This window comes from Trichosurus vulpecula, chromosome 1 (assembly GCF_011100635.1).
Source record: "Trichosurus vulpecula isolate mTriVul1 chromosome 1, mTriVul1.pri, whole genome shotgun sequence".
In the NCBI taxonomy this organism is placed as follows: domain Eukaryota; kingdom Metazoa; phylum Chordata; class Mammalia; order Diprotodontia; family Phalangeridae; genus Trichosurus; species Trichosurus vulpecula.
In genome coordinates, this window is record NC_050573.1 from 194,969,414 (window position 1) to 194,997,333 (window position 27,920).

At 36.8% G+C, this 27,920-nt stretch overlaps 1 protein-coding gene across 2 annotated transcripts in view; it reads left to right on the top strand.

Annotated features, from left to right (window-relative positions):
- CARMIL1 (capping protein regulator and myosin 1 linker 1) overlaps positions 1-27,920 on the top strand; it is a 380,656-nt gene that overhangs the window by 185,403 nt on the left and 167,333 nt on the right. For both annotated transcript variants that reach the window (XM_036765787.1, XM_036765794.1), the window contains exons 6-8: positions 12,893-12,990; positions 13,342-13,412; positions 13,875-13,948. In XM_036765787.1, the coding sequence (XP_036621682.1) occupies positions 12,893-12,990; positions 13,342-13,412; positions 13,875-13,948 (243 nt within the window). The remainder of the gene's footprint in view (positions 1-12,892; positions 12,991-13,341; positions 13,413-13,874; positions 13,949-27,920) is intronic.

The window sequence follows — 27,920 nt, forward strand, 5'->3', positions numbered from 1 at the left end:
TCTTTATCAAAGTTAAGGAGAGGAAATTTCTTTTTTCTCTCTTCCACCCTGAAAATGCTTTCCTTGTATTTCTCTACCTTGCCTCTTCCCACAGCCTTTCCTTTTCCTTCAAAATCAGCAGCTCGAGCCTAATTTAGACTATATTGTTTTATGTTAGTGCTTCCTTTTAGTGCTGGTCCTGAAGCTTCAGAAAGGTTGTAAGCAAGGTGAAGGAAGGGACATGGTTTCTCATTACTTTGACGTAAGGTCAAAACATAAATATTAAAGCCTCTTTTATATAAGTCATCTCTTTCCCTGCAAAGAATTTCCCTTCATGTGTATTAATGGTGTTCCAGGAGTAGAACCCAATGTGTGAGGGAACTGTTTGCATTAATTCTTCTACTTTAATATGTTACTTTTTTTCCAGAAGAGAAAACTTGAAAACAGACTAGGAAAACTAGCCTCTTGCCTTCCATTTCTCTGATTTTTTCCTAAACTGCTACACAAATTCTATCTTCGTGTATGCCCTATATTTCTTTGTATGTATTTTTAATAGAACTTACTTCTGGGTGGCAGAATTTATCATGTTGTGTTAGTTACCACTAATACTACAATTATATAGGCTAGAGGAGGAAAGTAAAAGCCATGATTTGTGCTAAAACATGTCCTGGAATAATCTTTTTTCCCATCTAAACTCCTAAATTCTATTGTAGCAATGTCCATCCTGTTCTGGGTTGTTCAGGGAAGAATATACATAAAATACCATCCTCTCCCCAGGATCCTGAATCACTGAGGATTGGTTATACCTCAGAGTATGATGGGGGTGCTAGGTGAGAGCTATAGACCTCTCTCTCTCTTTCTTTCTCTCCCTCCCTCCTTCCCATCTTTTCTCTCTTTCCCTACCTCCCTCTCTCTTTCCATCTCACTTTCCTTCTGCCTCTTACAGATGTGGACACACATTCTCTTATATTATGGCCTCCAATTGAGAGTATGAGTTCCTTGAGAAAAGAGACTAACTTTTTCTGTTTGTAACCCTCCTCCTTAATAGATACTTTTTAATTCTTTCTTCTAATTACTGCAACTTAGTTCAGCTCATTTCTGGGCTTCTTCCATAAATAGCCACCACAATTGGCACTTTGGAGAACAGTGTTGGGGGTGAAAGGGATCTATGAATACCCCTCTAATCACTTGACTTTTGGATGCATTTAATTTAGGATTAAATGCCATCTTCATTCCTCTTTGTCTCACATCCCAAGAAGGGAGTCAGAAGCTGTTGGTATCATAGTTGTACACTCCTCTCTCTCTTTTCCCTTCTGAAGATAGACTTCCCTGGGGCTTTCTGAAATTTCTGGTTGCCTGAAGATGAAGGGATTTCCCTTCTCTTCCCTCTGAAAGCTATGAACTGTCTTTTCAGTATAATGTGGGGAGAGCAATGGGGGGCCTTCCTCTGAGTCATGTAAAACTGAGCAGTCCCTGGCTTCCCGTTAGACACATTTCTGTTAGAGTGGGAGTAGATGGCAAGGTGAGGGGGCGTTAATAATGGATTTGGAACTGATGTTAATGCAGCCTTTGTGAATGTCGGGAATATTGGTAAATGGGTTTTTCCTGATCACATTTTAGTAATGTAACATTCCACATATCTGGGCTTTAAATATACTTCCTTTCAGCATGCTTCTTTTTAAAATGTATGATAAATTAGCAAGTGTCTTTCACCAGTGTTAATCACAACCCTATTTGGAATGTCCTTACAGCACCCTTAACTTTAAACAGATCTATCACATGCCGCATGGCACCATCTGAAAAGCTTTTTATGATGAAGGGAAAAAAATTAAACTGTTAGCTGTTTTCTTTTTTTTCAATTTAAGGGATTTTCCAAGGAATTTACATTAGTTTTCAAAGTTGATTTTGTTTTGAGAAGAGAAATTTGGATGAAAATGGTATTTTTACTTGTGCCTTTCATTTAACCCACAAGCAAAACCCTTACTTTTAATTATTCAGTTAACTAGTGTTCACTGTGTTCCTCCTTTGTGCCTGGGACTTTACTAGGCAGAATGAAGGAGACAGAACAACAGCAGCAATGATTGTAATAATAAGTAGCATTTATAAGGCTTTAGTGTTTGCAAAACACTTTACAATTGTAATTTCATCATCTTTCCAGCAACCGTCTGTGATAGGTACTATTATCATCCCAGTTTTGCAGGTGAGGAAAATGAGCCTGAGAGGGATTAAGTGATTCACACAAGAGTCACATAGCTAACAAGTATCTGCCATAAGATTTGAACTCAGTTCTCTCTGACTTGCAGCCTTGCGCTCTGTTTACCGCATCACCTTGTCTCCTCTCCTCCCAGAGGTATAAGACTTGATCCCTACTGTACATTTGAATTGAGGAGACAAGATTAATGCATGAAATAAAAGAAAATAGGATGTAATTAGTGCTAAATTATGTGATACCCTCTGAGTAAAATAGCCAGTTAAATGGGAGAGCAGAAGATTAAATGAAGGCTGAAACAGACAAGGAAGACTTCTTGAGCAGTCTAGGACTTGAGATGAGTAGGTAAAGTTTGAGTAGGGAAAAAGAGAGAAGCCTCAGGTAAGAAAAGCATTGTGAGAAAAAACATAGATTTACATCTTGTTAGGATGAATGCTGTAGAAATGACCAAAGCAAACGCGTGCACACACGTGTGCGTGCACATGCGCACACGCGCACACACACACACACACACACACACACACACACACACTGAGCCACATGAAATGCTTATATTGTATTGATCTGTAATGTTTGTATTCCTTAATATAAGAGAATAGGCTTTAAAGCTAAAAGAGACCCTAGAGATAAGAATTTAGTCTGACTCCCTCATTTTAGATATGAAGAAACTGGCTTGTCTGTAGATCTTCCCCCCTGCCCCACTATCATCATGCCATCCTGTAAGAGAAAACAATCATCTACACAAAGTATTATCCCACATGTACATAATCTTGTGAGCTGAATCACCGAACTTTTTGGCAACTACATAAATCTTCTCTGTTATTCTCAATTCTAATTAAGATGTTTATTTTAAAATTCAATAGTTAAATTTGGGTACTGAAATAGAACAATGATCTCACTGATAAACCTATCCCCTACAACAAGCACTGGTTTCTGTAACCCATGGATTCTAAGAGTAATGGATTTGGAGTCAGAGGATCTGGGTTCAAATTCTGATTCTGCTATTTACTCCTGTATGACCTGGGAGCAAGTCACCTCTTTGGGGCAAAGTTTCTTCATTGTGTAATAGGGCTAATAATGCCCATAATGAAAAGCAGAATGGTGTAGGAGCTAGGAAGCCATCCTTGGCATCAGGAAGACCATAATAGCTTTATGACTATGGCCAAGTTTCTGATCCTTTCAATGATCTAGGAGACTCTCTAAGCCTGAGTTACAGATGTGTTACCAATATGCAGTAGTAGAGGGAGTTTCTTTAACAGGGAATTCCCTATATCAATGTCTAAGATCTAAACCAAAAAAACTTCCTATAACTAGCCATAGTGTTGCCATGAGGTACAAATGAAATAGTAGAACTTTTTTTTTTTACAAGCCTTAAATCTCAAATATGGTACATGATCATGATGTAGGACTACTGTGTTATAAGAAGTGATGAGCTCAGTGATCTTAGAAAAGCATGGATAAACTTGCTTGAAATAACAAAGAGTAAAATGAGCAGAACCAAGAGAATGTTGTATGCAGTAACAGTAATATAGTTGTAAGAACTAAGTCACTTTGACTATATAAATACCCAAATTAACTACCAGGAACATGTGAAGGAAGATGTAATCTGCATCTAGAGAAAGAACTGATAAATTGAAATATGTATAGAATGGTTTCACATATATACATATTTGTGTCTAATGATATCCATCTTGGAGGGGTAGGGAGGGAAGAAAAAAGGGAAAAAAAGGAGGTTACATGATAATTTTAATATAGATTTGCAGTTTCATGTGCAGTTATCTTTTTTTCCCTATTCTACTATGTTATAGAAATGCTTGTTTTATTTCATTCAGAATAAAATGAGTTAATTTTTTAAAAAAACCTTAAAGCTTTATAAATGTCAATTACTACAACTACCCCTCCTCCTCCTCCTCCTCCTCTTCTTCCTCCTAGTAAGAAGTATCCTGCTGTAATGGATAGAGAACTGGCCTTGAAATCAGAAGGACCTGGGTTCGAGTCCTGTCTCTGAAACCTAGTGTTCATATAATCCTAGGCAAGTCACTTAAATATTCTAAGCATTTTTCCAATAATAAAAACAAAGACGACAATAACAGTAACTAGCACTTTTAACATTAGCAGAGTTCTTTACATATATTAACTCTTGATCCTCACAACAACACTAGAAAGTAGGGTTATTATCCTCATTTTACAGATGAGGAAACTGAGGTATACAGAGGTTAAATGACTTGTCCAGGGTCACACAGTTGTAAGTGTCTGAGGCAGAATTCAAACTCTGTTATTTCTGTCTGTAAATCCTGCCCTCTATTCAGTGTCTCACCTAGTTGCCGTCTATGATTATAAGATGGTGACTTACTTTGATAAAAGTAATTTTTTTAACCTGGAAGTATTTTAACCTGGAACTATTCTATAGTTCTAGTCCCTAATCCTATCCTTGTTATTATTTTCAATATTACTTTTGAAGGCAACACCCATTTATTGTTGTTTTATTTTTTGTTTGTTTGGACCTGTGATTTCCCCTGTATATGGAACGCCCAGCATAGAAACTCACTTTATTAATGCAGATTCAATAGTTTGTAGATATATGGTATGCCACACTGCATTAATTTTTTTTCAGGATTAAATATTCCCCTTTGTAGAGAAATTTCCAGTTTAAAAAAAGAGGCAGAATAAATTCCCTAGTCTTTCTAGATTGGAAGTTTGTCATAATGCTTCCTGAATTGAAGGAGAGTTACTGACGATACTCAGCAGGGCAACAAAATCAGTCCAACTATTCGTTCAGTTTATTTAATGCCAGTAGAGTTATGCGCCACATGAGTGGTCATGGTGCTATAGAAACATGACCCTCTGCTTTATTAATGGTTATCCCTCTAAGACAAGAGAAGCAGCAAGATGTGATGAAAAGAGAATTCACTTGGGAATCAAGAGGCCCTGAAGTTCAAGTTTATAACACACACTGGCATGTTATGGTCATTCTTAAAGAGGACCAAAATAGCATCATTATGTTGGAGTCAAGGTACGGTGTATCTGATTGTGGCTGATTAGACCAATATGAGCTCTGAAGGTTCTACCACAGGACAGGCACAGATAGTTCATATGAACATTCGGAGTGGAGATGGCTCTAAATTTGTGCATTTCACGTTTCTTTTGAGCTACTGCAATTCTGCTTTCTCATAGAGCAGTCTGTTCTTTAATGGGGGCATGCCAAACGGTTGGTCCTGTGTCAGTGTCTCCCAAGTCTTATAATGGATACCAAAGATCTTCCGAGAGACTTTGAGAGTGTCTTCTGATCTCTGTGTGAGTGCTTGCCTTGTGTGAGCTCTCTGTAAAATAGTCTGTCTGGCAAACTTACATTTGGCATTTGAACAACATGGCCAGCACATTAGAGTCGCACTCTGCAGTGGAGTTTGAATGCTTGGCAGTTTAGCTCAAGAAGGGACTTCGGTGTCCAGGACCTTATCTTGCCAGGCGATCTTCAGTATCTTCCTAAGGCAATTCAAATGGAAGTGATTCAGTTTTGACATGGCTCTGGTATATGGTCCAGGTTTCACAGGCATATAACAATGAGGTCACCACATTGATGTGGTGTTCATAGGTTAATAGGACTAGATCACTGTGGTCCTTTTGTAGTCCTTTATGTTGAAGTCCTCTTTATATTGAAGCTGCTAATACAGAATATATCAATCTTGCTTTTTGCAAAAATAATGTGGAATCTGTCACATTTATAAATGATCTCAAATATTGCAGAATTTTGACAGCACAGTGTGATGCATTTATATCTAACTCATGACATTAGGAGGATAGTGCTATATAGATATTTTAAGTTGTTTTAACTTTCTATCAAATCACTTAAGACGTAGAAGCAGCAATACATGCTCAGCACACACTTTATTCCCTTTCATAGCTTTAGTCTTAGAAGAGACTGTGAAGGTCCTATAGTTCAAACCTGACATTTTATATTTGGGAAATCTTAGGCCCAGAGAAGTTGCAACTTGCTCAAGGGTACTCAGGCGAGTTTTCTGTTTCCAAATGTAGCATTTTTTCTACTTTTCTGTCAGCCTTTGGTACACACTAATGAAACAACCACAGACACAAAAAAGTAGTACCTAGAGCACACTTTAATCCTGCTCCCTCTTTATTTTATTTTTTATTTTAAAAGTAGTATTGATATAGCAGTCATTTCTGTACAACTAGCTTTCCCTTTTAAAACCATATTACCAACATCAACAACAAACAGGCAAAACCATCTGATGTAGTGAGCATATCTGAGAGGATAGATGACATTCTACACCCTTAACTCTTTACTTTCTAGGGAAAGACAAGTAGTGCATTTTCTCAACTTTTCTCTAGGTCCAAGATTGATCATTATAATTACATAGCAGTAGGGTTTGCTTTATTATAGGCAGGCAGGAGTACAATGTATAGAGAGTACCAGCCCTATGGTCAGGAAGACTGAAGTTCAATGCCAGTCTCAAGACACTTACCAGATATGTGACCCTGGGGCAATTTATTTAACATTTTTCCAACTCTGTTTCCTCAACTGTAAAATTGAGTCAATAATAGCCCCTACCACCCAGGGTGGTTTTGAGGATAAAATGAGATAATATCTATAAAGTACTTTAGAAACTTTGAAGTACTTTATAAACTTTAAAGTGTTTTTCAAAACTTAAAACATTACATAAATGCTATTAGTGTTCTTTTTTTTCCTTAATAGTAGTTTTTTTTTCCAATTACATGTAAAGATAGTTTTCAGCATTCATTTTTGTAAAATTTCGAGCTCTGTTTTTCTCCTTTCTTCTTTCCCCAAGACAGCAAACAGTCTGACATAAGCTATACATGTACAGTCATGTTAAACACATTTCCACATTAGTCATGTTGTGAAAGAAGAATCAGAATAAAAGGGAAAAACCAGGAGAAAAAAACAAAAGCAAAAAAGGATGAAAATAGTATGCTTTGATTTGCATTCAGACTCCATAGTTCTTTCTCAGGATGTGGTGAGCATTTTCCATCATGACTCTTTTGGAATCATTGTACCATTGAGAAGAACTAAGTCTATTATAGCTAATCATCACAGAATATTGCTATTGCCGTGTACAATGTTCTCCTGGTTCTGCTCACTTCACTCAGCATCAGCTCATTCAAGTCTTTCCAGGTTTTTCTGAAGTCTTCTTGCTCATCATTTCTCATAGAACAGTAGTATTCCATTACATTCATATACTACAGTTTGTTCAGCCATTGCTCAATTAATGAGTATCCCCTCAACTTCCGATTCTTTGCCACCACAAAAAGAGCTGTTATAAATATTTTTGTACATGTGTGTCCATTTCCCTTTTTTAATGATCTCTTTGGGATACAGACGTAGTAGTGATACTGCTAGATCAAAAGGTATGCACAGTTTTATATCCTTTTGGGCATAGTTCCAAATTGCTCTCTAGAATGATTGCATCGGTTCACAACTCCACCAACAATGCATTAGTGTTCCAACTTTCCTATATGTTCTCCAACATTTATCATTTTTCTTTTCTGTCACATTAGCCAATCTGATAGGTGTGATGTACCTTAGAGTTGCTTTGATTTGCACTTCTCTAATCAATAGTGATTTAGAACATCTTTTCACATGACTATAGATAGCTCTAATTTCTTCATTTTTATTTTAATCCAATTATAAGGATTGTTTATAATGTCACTTCTAATACCAAACAATATACTCCTTAAAAAAGAATCATCCTTTATCAACAAGTTGACGAAGAGGAAAAAAAGCATATAGCATATGGATAATGAAAACCTTTTTCATTTAGATATGTGCAAATATGTCTGTCTTTTTTTTAGTGGCTACTCTAAACTCTTAACAATTATGTTTTCATTTTCTATTTTCCATCTCTGTTTTCACCTCTGTTCTTTCTTTGTTCCTTCATAACAGAATGCTTGGCTTTTTTTCCTCATTAGGAGATCCAGTCTTACTATGCATATTAAATAGTACTGCTGTTAAATTAATCAGAACATCATCATCATCATCATTAGGTGGATGATAATGATAATAAAAGAACATCTGAAATCTATGTAATGCTTATTATATGCCAGGCACCATGCTAGTTTCTTCCAAACTGTTATCTCATTTGATCCTCACAACAACTCTGGGAGGTGCATACCTATTATTATCCCCATTTTACAGGTGAGAAAATGGAGGAAAACATAGGCTAAGTGTCTTGCCCAGGGTAGCATAGTTGATAAATGCCCAAGGCCAGATTTAATCTCTGAGTCCTTGACTCCAGGCCCAGGGCTCTCTCCACTATAACACCTAAAATGAAAGGAATGTAATATTCTACTTTACAATTATGTTGCCAGTTTGTAAGTTTTCTTGCTTTTTAGGTCTCCCATCTTTTTTTTTTTTTTTAAATTTCATTAATTTATTTATTTTTCTCCTATCTTTTTAACCTAAGCCTTACTCCTAATGTCAACGGAAGCATGGGCATTGCTAATTATTCTTTTTTATTGTTATTCTTTCTAAGATACTTGCTTTTCTGGGTCTTGCCCTTTTTAATTAAATGTGGTAAATAGCATACTTTTTAGGTTGCACTGCAGTTTTCTTGCAGTATGCCTGAATTTTTGCTTATGCTTTCAATGTGCTTGACTTAATTGACCATAGGAGCTGTAACAAGTCATTTATGTTTGACGACACATTTGACAATCTGAAGCAGTTTTCATATTTAAAATCAGTGTAGTGCAATGGAGTTAGTTTTATGTTTTCCATAAGAACTGTATTATATATTACTTTATACAAGTTAGAGGTAATATGTGTGATAATATGTATAATATCTGTGGAAATAGAAGTTAAAGGAATAGGACCAAGTATAAGTGTGTCTGAGTATTAAATACTATTATTAGGTCAGGGGGCATTCCTCAATATAGAAGTGGTCAAGGGATTTGAACAGTTTTCAAAAGAAGAATTGCAACACATAAACAACAATATGAGAACATATTCCAAATTGGTTGGTAGGAAAAATACAAATTAAAACCATTCTGAAGTTCCCTTTCACATGATGCAAATTGGTAATGATGACAAAAAAATGAGAACGTTCAATGATGGATAAATTGTAGGAAGATAGATACTGTAATTTATTGTTGGTGAAGTTGTAAATTAATTCAATTGCTCTGGCTATTAATTTGGAATTTTGAAAGGTAAGTTGATTAAACTGACCATACCCTTTGACCTGTCAATCCCAGAATATAGCCCAGGAATGTTAAACACAAAGAAAGGTCTAACATGTCAATATATTAATAGCAATACTCTTTGGTTCCAAAGAATTAGAAACAAAATAGATAACTCACCAATTTGGGAATGACCGAACAATAATGGACTATTGTCTAGGAAACAATAATGTGTATGAGGAAAACAGAGAAACATTGGAAGATGTTTATGAACTGATGAATAGTAAAGTGAGCAAAATTAAAAGAATAATGTACACAGTGACCATAACAATCCAGAGGAAAGACCACTTGACATGACAGACATTTCCCCATCCTACTATTGATTCTCTTTGGTCCATGGTATATACTACTGAGTTGTGTTTGGGAGGGAACAGGCAAAAAGTCATGACAGCTCTGTGTCCAATATTTGATTTAGGACATAATGATGAGGAGATTTAAGATTCTGAATAATCACATAGTGGGTTTGTTTTCTCTATGACCTCAGACTGCTATAGACCCAGCTCTTTCAGAGTCCCCTAACAGAAAGGGCACTGATATTTTTCTTATTTTTCCTCAATAGCTTTCTTAATTATCATTAAAACCACATACCCTTCAACCCTTGTTTTCCATGTAGGCAAGAATTGTAAAAGAGAAAAGCAAAGAGGTTAGTTAAAACTCCTGTGTAGAAGGGAAAGAAAGCTCAGTTGTTTTACTTAAAATATAGCCAAAGAAACACCCTGGCTTGCCCCTTGGTAGACTATTATGCCTTTTTGGTGCTCTGGCTTCACTTAATCACTAGCTTTCATTCATTTCTGGTGTCCCAGAACAAGGCGATGACTCCATCAAAATGCAAGAGGGATGGTGCTGAGCAAGAATTTTGGTTTAGTAGTAAAGCAGGAGTTAGATTTGGTTAACATTCCACATGGCTGCATTCTATCACGTTATTGAACAAATCCATGTTTCCAAAATAACCAAGGCTCCCTACAACAATAGGACTCTAGGTTCTTGTACATGGTTTTTATTTTATTTTCTATTTTTTATTTTTGGGGAGGCTGTTGGGGTTAAGTGATTTACACTGCTAGTAAGTATCTTGAGGCTGTATTTGAACTCAAGTCCTCCTGACTCTGGGGCCGAGGCTCCATCCACTGTACCACCTAGCTGCCTCTTATAGACAGGTTTTAGAAAACTTTGACTAATCCAGTGAATCTCAAGTATTTCCATGGAGACAATAAAGGATTATTAACTATCTAAATACTTTTAGGAATGTCTATGCTCAGTAGACTGAATATGAGACTGAGGAGTAAATCTATGAATTGTATCCTAAAATGGCGCTATCCCTTTGCTTTGTGGACTGTTGGCAAATATGTGCTTCAATTATGAGATTGGGAATTAAGAGAAATTTAGTTGGATTTGTGTGACATGATATTGAATAAAGTAAGCAGAAATGGAAGGGTTCATAATAATGAGAATAAATATAAATGTAGTTAAAGAGATTAAATTCACTGGCCAATCTTGAGCCCCACTTCTCTCCTTTTGTTAGATGCATAGGTGGGGAGGAGGGTGGGTTAGGGTACAGAATATCACATATACTCTCAAATTTGGTTATCTTGTCTTTTTTGTTTGCTTTTCTTTGATACAAAGGAGATGGTATATCTGGAAATGACTGGAATATAAAGGGCATCAACAAGTCATTATTATCAATATAAATATCTTTGAAAATGTAAAAAAAAAACCAGTTGTGAAAGATATATTTTATATATAATTAGTACAGCATTTCCCAGGTTTCCTTTCAAGGGTAGAATAAGTTTGTTCATAAGACCTGGAGTCAGGAAGACCTGAGTTTGAATCCACCTTCAGACATCTGTTGGTTTTATGATCTTGGAGAAGTCTCTTAACCTGCCTGCCTCAGTTTCCTCAACTGTAAAATGAAGACGATAATAGCACTTACCTTTTACAGTTGTTGTGAGGAATAAATGAAGTAGTATTTGTAAGAACACTATGTGCCTGGCACATAGAAGTTACTGTATAAATGCTTACTCCCCTCCTCTTCGCTTATCCTTTTCCTATTCCCTTTCCCTTCTAAGTGAATCTTTACATAAATTACATACAAACATATGGTCAGCTTTAAGGAAATCTAATGCTATGCCATTCATAGAATCCATAGATTTAGAATTGGAACAGACTTGGAGGCCATCTAGTCTCCTCATTTTATAGATGAGGACCCCGAGTCTCTGAGAGGTTAAATCACATGGTCAGGTGCTGAGGCAGGTCTTGAATTTAGGTATTCCTGACTCCAGATCCATCATGGTGTCTACAACGCCACCTAGTTCTTTTCCTGTAGGATTGTCTAGAATCCAAGCGACTGCAAAGTAGAGATAACTAGATTTTTTATAGATTATTTTGCAATACTATACAGAGGGGATTGATTTCAGTGATTTTATCTCCAGTGCACCACGAGAAACTTGAGTACTATCAGAATAAAGCAGTTTTAAATTCTATAGGTATTTTTAAGGGCCTACTATAAGCCAACCAACGTGCTAATGTGCAGCCAGGTGGTGCAGGGGGTGAATAGAGTGCTGGGCCTGGAATCAGGGAAGCCAGAGATCAAATCTGACCTCAGATACTTACTATCTGTGTGACCTTAGGCAAGTCACTTTACCTCAATTTGTCTCGGTTTCCTCAACTGTGAGATGGAGATAATAACATCACCTGACTCCGAGGGTTTTGTGAGGATCAGATGAGATCATATTTGAAAACCATTAGCACAGGGCCTGCCATATAGTGGGTACTATATAAATGCTTAATCCCTTCCCCTCACCCTACACATACTGCTAAGTATAAAGACAAAAATGACAACAGTGAAATGTATCATTTTTTGATTCCTTGAAAATTGATAATCCATGTGTAATGATAATGCAACTTTACTTCTGCAAGGTCTCTAAAACTTTTCACACAATAACCTGGAGAGACAGCTATTCAAGAATTATTATCCTCATTTTATGGATTGATACAAATTGAGACAAAGAACAGTCACATGACATGTCCAGGACCACACAGCCAAGTATCAGGGATGGGAATCAAACCTAGGCCTCCTCATTCTGAGCCTACCATTCTCTCAGCAGGGGTCCTCCCTGTGGCTACATTCCTTTCCCCAAAATTTACTATCTCATGCCTCTCCAATACCTATAACAAATCTTTTATCCAGAAGATTAAGTTAATCAGAATATTTCACTTCTTAGTCTTAGTCATTTTACAAGAGACAACCCAAACAAATAAATTAGGACTAGTTTTATTACAAGCAGAACTCTTAACTTTACAATTTGATTTTCCACTAGATGTTTGAAAATTGTTAGTTTCGTTAGCAGACATAAAAATAGAACTCAGCTTAGGAAAGCTCAGGATATGTACAACTTTTCAGGAATACATCTGTTGCAGAAAGTATGGCACATTTCCATAAAATAAACTTTTATGAAAATTGTTTAGGAAATTTGGCTTATGTTCTTTAACTTTATCTTTTAGGAGAATTATGAAAAAAATTACTATGGAGCCCTCTGAAAGACTTACCAATCTCCAGGCACTGTGGGACAGCCAGACTGTAGCAGAAATAGGGCCTTGTGGTAAGCAGGCGTTCAAATCTGAAATATTAATCTTAGGTAGAATTCTTCATGCCAGGAAGTTGAATTCTATTCCTAGCAGGTTGCTGTAAAGGTGCAATTAGTTTTAACCTGTAATTAACTCAGAGTGGACCCTTGATTGGTGGATAAAAATCCTATATTTAAGCCTCATTGCATCCTACTCTGTATTTACTTTGACATATGTGGCATTATCTTGGCTTTGTTTTCCTAGTCTAAAAGCTTCTAAAACATCAGAAACCTCTTTAAATGTTTAAGATTTAAAAATTTTTTAATTGTATTGTTTAATGACAGCGAACCTATGATTTTCACTAGTGTTTCAATTGACTATTTTAGGAGGATTTTCTCAGATGTATGCCTGTGTTTGTGACTGGCTTGGATTTCCATATAGAGAAGAAGTACAGTGGGTGAGTCCATCTTTCCAAATTTTTATCTAGAGCAGGGATTCTTAACCTAGATTCTGTGAACTTGTCGTTTAAAAAAAATTATCATTTTATTTTGATACAATTGATTTCCTTTGTTATTTTATTTGTTTTATTTCATTATTTAAAAAGATTATCCTGAAAAAGGGTCTATAGGCCTCCCCAGATTGCCAAAGGGGTACGAGACTCAAAAAGGTTAAGAATCCCTAATCTAGAGGGTAGGTTAAATAGCTGTTTCCTTAGCTGCTTTTTCCTTTATATATTGCCTGATGAAGGCATCTTTCCCTCACACTGTGTGAAGCTTTTCTAATTTCCTAGGGTAGTTTACCTAATTGAGCTGAAGGTAAATCCCTTGTCCCTTTTAAAAACTGTTGAATTCTTTTAAAAGATTTGTTTCCCTGCGTTTACATATGGACTATCAAAATGAGCAAACTATATTTCTTCTAGGATGTGGATACTATTTATCTGACACAAGACACTCGGGAACTGAATTTGCAAGACTTTAGCCACCTTGATCATAGGTGAGTATGTCTTAACTTATCCCCAAATTGTTTTTCCATAGTTGCAGTTCCCTATTGGTACATACTTGGACTACCCATTCTCACGGGAGAGTCCCTTCTTGGTGGGAATCAGAATAGTCCTAGGACTACCATAAGCATTGCTTTTTGGGAATCAAAACCTTACAAAGATTCTATTTTCTTTAAAGTGGATGTTCACTTAAGATTTTTTTTGTGACAGTGTACCAACTGTTTACTCATTCATTGTATGTTAGTTCGATGCTAGTTAATGGTGTATGTGGTTTAGTTCTTTTAAAAAAATTGTACCCTTCATACGGTTAACCAGGTAGTAATTTATTAAAAATTAGCATCTTTTTATTTAATAAATTATAGAGAGTAGTGGCAACTAGGAGGCTAAACTTTAGAACTAATTTTTCCTTTTGAAGGAACCTAATAAAATAATTTTCCCATGATGTGTGCGTGCGCGCGTGTGTGTGTGTGTGTGTGTGTGTGTGTGTGTGTGTGTGTGAATGTGCATAATATCCTATGCTACACATTCCATTTTTGCTTGGCACCAGTTGCCATAATTATGGTAAAGGGATGTGTTTCTAGTTTCCAGAGCTCAAAGTTGTAGATAGTATTGCATTTTCCTATAGCATGAACATTGTAAGTGTCACCTAGGTTCCAAGGCTAGTCCACAAAAACCTTGTTAACCAGTAATGTAGCTAAAATATATTACTCTTTTCTTTAACTATTTTATGTCAATTAGGTGCTACAGTGGATGGAACACTGGGCCTGGAATCAGGAAGGCCCGAGTTTAAATCTGGTCCCAGATACTTAAAATACCTAGAATTTGTATAACACTTTCTGGTGTGCAAACAACTTTAAAAAGATTTTTATTTAATTCTTACAACAACTCGGCAGCAGGTGTTCATTTTGGGTGGGTCAGAGACCACTACTCACATTAAAAATAGACAGAGATCGTTCTTGAGAAAAGGCAAAAAGGAGTTTAATACTTTCTCATGAGAAATGACACACCGCAGCATGACCTAAGATGATGCCAGCGTGTGTGTGTGTGTGTGTTGGAGGGAGGGGTATACAGCTTAAAGCAAGTTATATAGACCCTAACGCAGAGTTCCCCTTGCCCCCAGCTCCTCTTCCCATTGACTGGGTTTGTAGCTCACATTCTAAACACGAAATCTTATCCCAGCAACAGAGAACAAAGAATAAAAAGACAGTATAATCTTTTTAAGATAATGAAATAAAATAAATAAAATAACAAAGAAAATCAATTATATCCAAATGAAATGATAAATTGTTTTAAAAACCACAAGTTCCCAGATTCTAAGTTAAGAATCCCTCCTCTAGATGAAAGCTAGATAAACCAGACCTTGCAGGTGTCTTATCTCTACTTTCTCGGCAGAGCAGTTTCTAAAAATAGAGAAGGGGCGCAGGGTGGGGGTGATTGGTAGGAGAGGTAAAGTCTTTTCCCATGCTGAGGTGGGGCTTCACTATTTCAGTATTCCACTTCATTTTAGACTCATTTTTTAGATGAGGAAACAGAGGCACCAAGGTTAAGTGATATAGTGACATAGCTAGGAAGCGTCTGAGATAAGGTTTGAACCCAAGTTTTCCTGATTTCAAGTCCTGTCAAAATCAAATAGAAATAAATCCCTGTGTGCCACCTCTTTACTCAGAAAACTACAAATGAACATTATCTATGTTAGATTTTAAGAATTTTGTTAAACATTTCCCAATTATAATTTTTTTTTTGAGGGGGAGGCAGTTCGGGTTAAGTAACTTATCCAGCATTATACAACTAGTATTTGAAGTCAGGTCCTCCTGACTCCAGGGCCATCCACTATGTCACCTAGCTCCTCCCCCCCCCCTCCCCCTGCCAATTACATTTTAATCTTGTTCCTGCACTCATTTTTGACCAGGCCACAAATTTGGCATTTCTGATGTACTTTATCCACCATGCCACCAAGTTGTCCCTTCTTTTCCTTATACACACAGATAAATATCATAGGGGAAAAACTAATTTCCCAACCTATTTGGCTGTGTCTTGTGTGATAAAATCAAGAAATGTGTTACACGTAGAGATCTATGGTAGAAAGAACACTAGACTGCTCTTCTCCCCTGATTAATTCCCGGTTCCAACACTTTGAACCTCAGTTTCCTGATATATAAAATTGGATTGATAGTACACTGCCTGTCTCACGAGGTTGTTGTGTTGCAGGTACTTTGTCAAATGTAGAATGTTCTGTCAATGGGAATTGTTATTAATGGTAAGAAGTACTTGTGAGTCTTCTAGATTTTGAGATATTTAAATGTACATATAAAATTTACAAATAGTGCATCTCTACGAAATAAATTTTTCACTCTCATTGGCAATGATGAGAGGAAATCCCAGGGCAGCCTCTGCTACTTAGGCTGGAGCAAAATTTCCTACCCTTTTTTGTGTCATGGCACTCTGATGAAGCCCTTTCTCAGAAGAATGTTTTTAAATGCGTACAATAAAAGACATAGGATTGCAAAGGAAGCTAGTTACATAGAAATAAATTTGTAAATATATATATACATATATGTATCTGTCTGTGTATATGTATGTATACACACCCACTTATGTATACTCGTATATACAAGTTCACAACCTCATTACCCCAGGTTAAGAATTCCTGGACCAGAGAAACAGTTGGTGATTGCTAACCCCCACTTTGTCACTGAAAGGAAAGAGTGTATCCTACTTCCTGCCATCCGAACTCTGCCAAGACAAACCCCTTCCCATGTTATCATGTTATTATCTTACCGTCTTGTCAAGAGGGGTCTCTTCCCTTCATTTAACTAAAACAAAAATGTAGTTATCCAGGTGGTGCTCATTGTTGCTTGTGCCAGGTAGCGATTTGTTTTTACTTAGATGGAACGATTTGCCACTTGAAAAATTTGTGCAAGAGCCTTCTGCCCAATTGTTACTCTTTTCATTTGTTATTTTCTGTTTTCCATTCATTTCTTGGTAGTGATACATTCCTGTCTTTGCCATATTTTTCTCTTCTTCTTAAGAAGGAGCTCTCTAACCCCGTGGTTTTTAACCTAGGTCCATGAATTTGTTTTTGTTTTTTAATATTTTGATAACTGTATTTCAGTCATTCCTGTCTATTTTATTTTATGCATTTAAAATATTATTCTGAGAGAGGGTCCATAGACTTTTTACCATCCTGCCAAAGTAGTGCATGCAAAGGTATGCTGGAGCCAGTTTGAACTGGCTCACAAGAACTAATGGCTAAATTTTAGGATGAACATTTATACCTTAGAAATCAGCAAATGCTACAAATCTGGGTTTGAGTTATTTTTTTTTTGATTGTCAAGACTTGAAAAAGGAATGGAGAAAATGTTAACAATCCAGGCTAAACCCAAAAGTGCGTTGTGCATAAACTTCCCCCTAGAAAGCCAGTTGTTAAACATTTACAATTACTACCCATGAGTCCATGTCACAAAAAGGGTTAAGAATCCCTGCTCTAAGCCCAGTTTTAGATAAACTATTGCCTGTGTGTTTCATTAAAAATGAGTTGTAGAGGGCAAAAAGGAAAAGCACTTGGTCCAGGTAGGGTTCTTATTATAAACGATTATAGAGTTAATTTTGACATGGGTGAGACTTTGTATAGTGAAATATACCGGATTGCTTCAGAGGGTGTTTGCAGACTTCTAACTTTTTTCTTGTAGATTTGTGCAGAAATGTTTAAGTCGTAGAGAGTTTCACCAACTCTTTAATTTCTTAAGGAGATGCTAACTATGAGCCACTTATATATTTAGCTTCATGGGATTTTGAGCTGAAACATATGAGAGTATATAGGTCAGTCCCTACATTTTGTAGAAGAGAAAGCCAAACGTTGCTTGAAACAGGCACGTGCTAAATTAGGTTATATATTTATAAATCATCTATCCTATGTATATTTCCCTTCTTGTTTTTAAAACATTCATTCCCCAAATATTTTATCCATCTTCTGCTTATTACAAGGCATCCTATTTATTTATCTTGTATATACTTTTTCTTTCCTCCAGTAGATTGTGAGCTCCTTTGAAGGCAGGATATGCTTCAATTTGTCTTTGTTTATTGAGTATATAGCAAATTTCCTGACACATAGTGGGGTCTTAATAAATGTTATTGAATAAAGAATTGGATTCCATAATTAAACTTAAAGAATTGTCCAGGGTAGTCAAGGAGATGAGGCATGTACATTTATATTTCAGTGAGTCTGATTCATTCTCAATGTAGACATTCCTCTTCTCTGTCTATATAATATAGCTTTTTACTATAATTATTTTCAGGGACTCCTGCCTTCTAGAGGCTCTGCACATCATCAGATCTTGGCCTTTGAGCCAGAAGGGAACTCAGAGTGCTTTTAATACAACTCCTCCTTTTATAGATAAGAAAACCGAGGTCCAGGACATTAAATTATCTGACTTACTCAAGGTCAAATAGGTAATAAACATTAAAGTTGGGATGATGATAAGGATGATAGCTAGCATTTAGATATCTCATTTGTTCCTCACAACAACCCTGTGAGGTACAAACACACTGACCACATGAAGTATTTTATTATTCCCTTTTTACAGATGAGGAAAGGGAGTCTCAGAGAGGTTAAGTGACTTGCCCAGGATCACAGAACCATTAAATATCTGAGGCCAGATTTGAACTCAAGGCTTTCTGACTTCAGGTCCAGTCCTCTATCAATGCAAGTTTTTGTAGTTAGGTAAAGAAGATTTAGATTTATTCTGTGACCACATCTAAGTGTCTCAACCCATCTCTCTGGGGTGCGTGTGTATGTGTGTATGCTTGTATTTGTTTTTAGGGTGTGCTTTCTATTTTAGTGGAATCATTAATTCTGTTGTCTTATTTCAATTAGATTCTTTTAACTGGATTCTAAGGAAGAGAATGTTGATCTTGATTTTCATCCCTCTGTAGTGTTGTGTATGTCTTTTGTTTGCTGAAGGATACTTTAGTAGGCAATTGGTAGTAATAGTGAAATAGCTACGTCCTGGCACCCCTGTCAGAGGCTGATAAGTAGGAAATGTTTACAAAAATAGCAACCAAATTGTCTGTGATGTCCCAATTTTTTAAAGTATGTCCCCTCCATTTTTTTTGATTTTAGGCATTGGTGTGTCACCAGGAGGTATTCCTTGCAAAGCTTCTGCTATGAATTACGCACAGGAAGTCCTAAAGGACTATAAGTTGTCATTTAAAAATGTAATTACACTATAATTTGGAGTGGCAGAAGATGATGGAGAGAAGCAGTAGTGTGATGAGGGGCATATATAGCTTTTAATGCATCGATTTCTCTTGTTCTTAGATTTTAAGAGCAGCTACTCTCATCAATCCTCCAAAGACTCAGATATGCATCATTGGGTTTAAACTTGGCTCGTAAGAGCCCTGCCAGCAGCTCCTTGCAGACTGGCGCTGATGTATCATCATATTTCTTATCCATCAAGGTGACATTCTTGATTTTGATGCTGTCTGTAGACAGAGTTTGGGTTATGCTCAGCAAGGTTGTCCTAAGGACATTGGTGTTCTTTTTTTTCCCAATATAAACTCCATCTTTTTATTTCTTTTCTCAGGAGAACAGTAGGTTGTTCTGTATTTGACAGTTGGTCCACAGATTAAGAGCCTTAGATGCTATTCTCATCCCAAAGCATTTGTGATGCCTAAATCATAAAGAGAATCGTAGAATATTATTTCTGGAAGAAACATTAGAGATTATCCAGCCTGACCCCTTTATTCTGCAGATGAAAAAATTCATAGTCCAGAGAAGTAAAGTGATTTGCCCTTGGTCAGAGAACAGGTTAGGGCAACGCAGAAACCCAGTTCTCCCAGTCCAGTGTTATTTCTAGTTCAGTATGCAGCCGTCAAATGTCTATGGGAAGTACTCTCCTTAAGATGATTAAATTATTCTTACCATTCACACAGGATGTGTGGTGCTCAGTGGATGTTTGACCAGTGTTTGGATTTAGTTGATTGTAAGGCAGTGCCACTTGCCTTTCCATTACTTGTCTTTCCGTGAAGGAATAAATTCTGTACACACAATATTTTTAGCTCTCTTAATACCTTTTCTATTCTTGATTTTAAAGAGAAAAAGCATCTAAATTATTCACAGAAATTTTGCTGGTGATATTTACATCAGAAGGAACCATTTTGTTGCACATACGATGGACATGAAAATCTATAAAACATTGATGTGTCTCTGTGTTCTGACAAAATATACCTCCTCTGTGAACTTATATATTTTTAGTTCCAAGGTTTAAGGGAAAACATTCACAGCTGTGCATGTGAATAAGACAAAAGCCTGACAATCTTCATCTACTTAATTTCAGCACTTGGCTTCTGGGAGTTTCCTAATTCTAATGTAGTATAGCTTAGTGGCAATGGTTATTTTGGATCAAAAGTTTATGTTCCTAATGAATTCTACAGTATGTTTCACTTCTTACATGAAGGTATCATTGGTTTTCACAATTTTAGCTAAGTGACAGAGGGGAAAAAGTGAGTGGGTGACTTGTAGCATGAAGACTGGGTCTGTAAGAGAACCTTATGTGGAAAATCTTGAATAGATCAGATCACATAGGACTTAAAAGTAGAGGAAGTATTCCTACGTTGGTATAATTTTTGCTGGCTTATTTTAAATTTTTTTTTAAATGTATAGTCATTATTGGAGAAGCAGTTTCAGAATAGTCCTACGGAAATAAAGCTATTGAGTTGTCTTCATCTTAAATCAGAAATCCTTTTTAAGTAGATTTTTTTTTTTTTGCTTCATGTTGGGTTTTGATCTCTTCCTCTAAATGAGGATGGAATACTGGTAGTCATTCATTTCTGTGAAAATCCCATCATGAAAATTTTCTGTGAAAAATAAGACACTGTCAATTGCTTTTTTTATTTTTTTTAATGTTGGTCTAACAAGAAGTGAGTTGACTCAACACAAGCATGGCAGTGCCATGCTGTACTCCCCTAAAATGCTTCTCCTAAATCAATTGGTATTAGTTTTCTTAATTTGGCAAGTTGGTAGAACAGTGGATAGAGGTCTGGACCTGAAGTCAGGAAAGCCTGAGTTCCAGTCCTGCCTGAGACACTTGGTGGCTCTGTGCTTCTAAACAAGTCACTATTTTTTTCTGAGCAAGTCATGTTCTTTTTAAAAATTTCTAAATTTTGGGTGGGAAGGAGGATTCGTAAAGGAAATCAGGTTCATTTGGCTTCCTAAGGGCAATTGTGGTTTGTGTTTCTGTTTTTGTGTTGAATTTTTAGCCAGTAATTCTGACTTTACCATTGTTGGGCCTCATTAACAAAACAAGATCTACTTAAGTACATTCTTTTCGTATTTGGATGAGAGATAGATTTCTGGAAAAAGGAATGACTGTACTTACTGGGTCTGTATACAGAAGGAACTTTGAGGGGATTAGGGGGATAATATCAGGCTATCCCTGTGCAGATAAGTCAAGATGACTGGAATGTCTTGCTGGGGACCTAGAGTATTGTGGTGTCATTCAGGCACTCATTTTAAAGAATCAATAGTAACACCATTTTGATAGTACTGGATTTTGTTGACCTGTAGAGAAGCTGAAGAAAAATAAATGTACTGCTCTTTATCCCAAAGATTGATGACTGGGTTCACTAAAATGCTGATAACTGCTAGCAGCAACGATTACCATCTAGGATCAAAGGTTATACGATAATTAAAAGCCTGCCATGAAGCATAGCAGGGCCGGAACTCAATAAATGCTGCTGGCTGATGGTGAAGAGCTGCTACCACTTCCCAAGATGGAGGAAATTAGTCAAAACGACAACCATACATATATAGAAACCTTCGTACCACGATGGGAAATCCCAAAGGTGGATGGTAGGGGAGGAAAGCAGCATAACAGAGAGGCTGTTTGCATTGAGACAGGCATTCACATTGGAAGGTGCAGCCTGAGCACTTGTACAAGATAGATGTTTACATATCCTGCTTGTTACTGTGCTCTAAAGCCACTCAGGTATGAAATTGGGGCCTACGCTTTAAGATGAAGCAAATGGTCTAAGTGCTGCATTTTTCATTTTATATTTAACTACAGGCCATGACCTCAGTTCTGACATATGAGCTTTATTTCTCTCTCTTGCCCCATGATCTGGCCCTCCCTGTTGTGCTTGGCCTTTAGATTTGGTTGTTTTTTGGAAGTGGTGGTTTTAATATGAGTTAAGAGAACCTGATACTGTCATCTCTGTGTGTTCCAGCAAAAGTAAGGGTTCTACTGAAGCGTGTTTTATATTCCTACCTGATTGACTGAAATGATGTTTAACCCTATATTGGACAGAGAGGTCTAATTCGTGGACCCATTATTGTCTTCCCAACTGGAATGTCCCAGTTTAGATGTAATCAGAAATTTAGAGCAGAAGAGACTTTAAAAGGTAATCTACTATTATCACCCAGCTAGGTGGTACAGGTATTAGAGTGCTGGACCAGATGACTAGAGTAAGGATGATCAATAGTTCAAATAAATCCTCAGAGACTTATTAGCTGTGTGTTCTTGGAAAAGTCATTTAACTTTTGTCTGTCTCAGTTTTCCTATCTCTATAATGGGGATGATAATAATATCACCCATTTCCCAGAGTTATTTTGACAATTAAATGAAATATTTAAAGTGCTTTTCAAAACTTAATGTGCTGTGGAAATGCTATCATCATCATCATCATCATCATCCTAGTATCTACCTCCTTCATTTGATAGATAAGATAATTGAGGGACAGAAAGAAGTTATTTGCCCAAATTTGGACAGTTAGTAAATAGCAGAAGTGGAATTGAAAGCCAGGTTCTCTAACTCCACTTCCAGTATTCTTTTCACTATGCTATATTGCCACTCAACAGATGGAATGCCACACTGCCACCCACACACTCATTGTCCTAGGAATATCACTTGAAGTCCCATAGAAGGAAACAGATCTCCACATTTAGATTATTTCAGTTCAATTCAGTACTCTATGCTAGGCACTGTGCTAAGTACTGGGGATAGAAATATGAAAAAGAAAGACTTTCCCTACCCTCAAAGGTTTTAAAATCTAAAGGGAGAAGATGACACAAAAAAGATAAGAGGGGACAATAAGGGGATACCGGACCTTGGGAGGTATGATGTTCTGTGAAGTTGGAACCAAAGAGAGCCACTAGTGGAAAATGGAGTTAACCTAGAAAGTTCTGAGTCCTCTATAAAGGAAGGCTTTGGGAGGAATTTATTTCTCTAAAATCTAGCCCCCTAATCAGTGGGGAGAGGTCACTGAGGAAATTGGAAAGGCATTGAGTATCAAAAATTGTTTCGTGATAAGATTTCAGGTGATTAGCTTCTCCTGGGTGAACCATGATGCTCAGTGGAGTCACTTGGTATTACTGTATATACCAGTATATTCATAGCAGTAGATTCTTGGGGAATAGCTAAATATGTTGTTATATAAATAAAATGGGATACGACTATGGCAAAGAAAACAGTGAAAGTGAAGAATTTAGAAAGCTTGGGAAGACTTGTGTGATCTTACACAAACTGAATATGAACTTATGAATGGAAATAAACAGAAGACTAGGAAAAATATACACTGACTACAACGTTGTAAATGGATAGAGAAACAACAAAAAGATATGGAAATCTCTATATTTATAATGGCAAAGCTAGTTTCCAAAAAAGAATTGAAAAAAAATGCATCTTCCTCACTTTTTTGCAAGAGGGAAATGTTGGGGCTTTGGGTGTAGAGCATTATATTTACTGTCCAACTCATTCAATTTGTCTATTGATTATGCTAATTGTTTTTTTTTTTCCAAAGGGCAGATTTATGGGTAGGGATGGGATATAGTTGAAAATTGAAGTGTTGTAAAAGCAAAGGCAATCAGCAATTTTTTCTGTATTTTCTTTTTTATCTTTTTTATTTCAAGTATATCTCTTCCCCATCCGTTCCATAGAGCCAACCCTTGTTTTAAAAAAAAAGTGGGGGAAGGGGCAACCGTGAAGTTTGTCCAGCAAAACTAACATTAACCTTAGCTCTCTATTTGTGCTGTTACACATGAAATCCATCATGTCTCCTTTGAGGCCAGGCTTGGTCATTATAGTCACACAGATTTCAGGGTTTTTCCCCCCTCGTTCTGCTTGTTTCATTCTTCATCAGTTCATTTTGCATCAACATCTCTCTGAATGCTCCATACTTGTTTGTCACTCTACAGTAATATGCCATTACATTCCCTGTCCTCTGTTTGTAGTTTGGTCATTTCCCTTGTTTCCAGTTCTTTGCTTCTCTGCTGCTTGGAATATTTTGGCATGTATGTGAACTTTTTTGGGGGGGTCATTGACCTTTAACAACTAACAGTGAGTTCTACAGATTAAAGGACTGTGTTTATTTTAGTTATTTAAAAAAAATCCACATTGCTTTTCTTTGTGATTAAGGCACATTCATAGGTCCACCAATAGTGTACTGATATACTTGTGTTTCCACACCTGTACTGTGCTTTTTGACATAAAATATTAGAATTACCTGTTGAGCGATAAGTAAGGAAAAATAATTTATGTGCATGTAATAAAAATAGCTAGCATTTGTATAGCATTTTAAGGGTTATAAAAGACTTTACATATGTTGTTTCATTTGATCGTGTATAACTATATATAATTAATATGACTATAAAATATAAAATTTTACATTATAATAAAATGAGAAAGAAGATGGCTTGATTTGCGTGTGACCAAGACTCTTAGTGCTAATATCTGGCCTCATGTGACAAGTTTTCAAATTATATTGGGTAAATTTTAAAATGTGACATTTATACTTCTACTCAAAAAAGAAAACCAGCCTATGGGTATTATCTGTGGATTCCAAGGATTCTTCATGTTTTGATTTGGGTTGGGGAGGGGAATGGGGAGTTATGGTTTGGTTTGGTTTGGTTTTATATGGTCTCATAGATCTGTTTTTTTGCTGACTCTGCTATTTTAGTTCATGATTCTGATGGAGGTCAGTGTGAAGTCTTCATGAATAATAAATTAAGACTTTCATTCTAAAGAACTCAAACTGAATGTGTGTCTATGTGAGCATGTGTGTGTATGTGTGTGTGTGTGTGTGCCACAGAGAGAGAAACAGAGGTAGAGTGAGTGACTATGGTTATGTGGCATGATATGAACATGCTTATAAATCTTTTGTTCAAAGATTGTTTTATTATGTGAACCAGAAATGTATTAAATTTTCATTTGAATATTTATATAATGACTGAATTATAGTTCCATTTTAAAATCTCTGCAGGATATTTACTCAATTCAGGGATGGGGAACCTGTGGCCTCGAGGCCACATGTGGCCCTGTGGATTCTAAAGTGTGATCTTTTGACTGAATCCAACCTTCACAGAACAAATCCTTTTAGGGATTTATGAAGTTTGGATTCAGTCAAAGGACTGCACCTGAGGACCTAGAGGGCCACATGTGGCTTTGAGGCCACAGGCTCCCCATGTCTGATCTAAGTAACTAAAAACTATCAATTTCTTGCCATCAGCTTGATTTTCCTATAATATAACATCTGCCAAGGCACATCAGAGTTACCACTTTTTAATTACTCTTATTCTACATAGGGAAGATATTTTTCACAGCTTCATAAAACACATTGTTTGAAAGGAATCTATTAAGCACTTCATGAACTTACTGTTTCTGAAGTGTGTTAAATGCTGTACTTTTTACTTTTGTTTGAATGAAGTTGAAGGATGATTGACTCCTGATGACAAAAAATTCTAAAATATTTTATTAAAGGAATAGCTTATATAAACATCTAGAAAAGGAAACAGAAATCATTAAGTCCTGCTTCTTATGCAAACTGACTGACCCAGGGCAAGGCAAGCAACTGGGCAAGTCTCATAATCTTTTAGTGTTATCTGGCAACTTTCTATAATTATAAGTTATAGAACAGTTTTTGATCTATATTAGTAGAAGGAGTTTCCTAACCAGAAGTTCTCTAAACCAGTGAAATCACAGATCTCCCCCTTCCCAACAACAACAAAAAAGGCACTAAGAAATAACATGGATTCATTAACAGGTCATTCCATACTCACCATTTTTCCTTTTCTTGGTAAATAAAGGGAATTCACTAGACATAATTGACCTAGACTAAAGCAAAGAATATCACAAAATTTCTCATGATATCATTTGTTGAATGACTGGAACCAAAGGATAGTCATTACTGGGTCATTGTCCACTTTCGTGACTCATCTGGTTTATTGTGTTCAGTTCTGGACACTACAGTTTAAGAAGGATGTTGATAAATTGGTTAGTGTCCAGAGGAAGGTGTCCAGGATAATGAAAATCCTAAAGGAGCATGCCACACAAGAGGAGTTGAGAATGTATAAGATGCAGTTGAGAAAGAAACAGTTTGAGGCAGGGAGATCCAAGCTGGACCTTGAGGAAAGAGAATTCCATCAGGTTAAGAAGAAGATGGAGCACATTCCAGGCCTGGTGGAATACCTGGACAAATGCGCAGAAGTGAGATAAGGTAGAATAAGGTACAGGGAGAGGCTGTTCCATTTTGGATAGAGCATGCAGTATTTGAAGGGGATTCATATAGGACAAGAGAGGAGGGGAACAAGAATTTTCATCTGTACTTTCTGACTCAAAGTCCAGTGCTCTTTCCATCACATCACAATGTCTCATGTTACAAATGCATCCTTAGATGCTCTCAAGGTCTCTTACAACTTTGGAATTGATTGTGTGACATGGGAGACACTGGCACAGGACCGCTCAGCACGGCATACCTCTGTCAGAGAAGGTGCTGTGCTCTGTGAACAAAGTAGAATTGAAACAGCTCAAAGGAAACACAGGATGTGCAGGTTTAGAGAATCCACCCCAAATATTCACATGGACTATTTGTGCCTGACCTATGGTAGAGCATTCCGAGCTCAAGCTCATATTGGTCTGATCAAGCACAGTTGGACACACTGAAACTTTACTCTAGCATAGTGATATCATTTTGATTCTCTTCGAGAATGAAGGACAATAAGCACTAGTTGAATTGTCCAGATGTCTGCTGGTTTCCTAGCTAGTTTTCAACTTAAGAGAATTTTTACATGTTTTTATCAGCTTTATCTTTTAAAGGCTCATTTGTCATCATGAGAGAATTAGTTGGCTTTCAGAAGTCTCTTTGCATGAAATTCATATAGAAGGTTCCTAGCAAGTGCATCAGCAGTGTTAAGAGCTGACTCTGTTAGCAAAGCCTTAGTTATTCCTGAGAGGCTCTTTCTGTGAGGCCCACTTGCCGCACTTCACATCAAACAACAGCATAGAATCTCCACTATTGATATTCTGAAGTGCTATTGCTGCCCAGGCACAGAAACCGTCAGCATGAAGTAATCGTGGAACGTGACAAGATGAGGGCAGGTTGCCAAAGGTGTGGCTGTGAATGGTGAACTGTAGGAGAGCAGTCATGAACAGAGGGAGCCTTTTGGGACTGTTTAAGGTAATATTGACCCCGATAGCAGCTGGAATTTGTCGGCAGACAGCAGTAGCTCATTTTGAAGCACTTTCTCAAGGTGAGGCTCTGAGAAAAAGCCACAGAAAATGAACAGGCACCACAGTCATTCATGCTTCCTCAAATAAATGTGAAAGATGTTGCTGTTATCAGAATCCCTATTCATTCACAAAGGAAGATCATATTAGACAGTAGGAGTATGTGAGCAGAAATATGTTGTGGAATGAGAAGACTATAAGCAAATGAACTCAGTAAACATTTATATGTAAAATTAATACGGCTTTTTACTTAACATTTCATGATACAATAGAAATCACTTATTTGTCTACTATATGCCAGGCAATAAGTGGTAAAGAAACAAGTAAGAAAAAGAAAGACAGTTATTGCCCTCAAGAAGCTTACACTTTAATGGGGGTAGATGAGAAACGAAAGGAATTCGAAAAGCAAGGAAGGGAGGGAGACGCTGGGGTGAGGGAGAAGGTGCCTTGTATATTGGGGCCATAATGA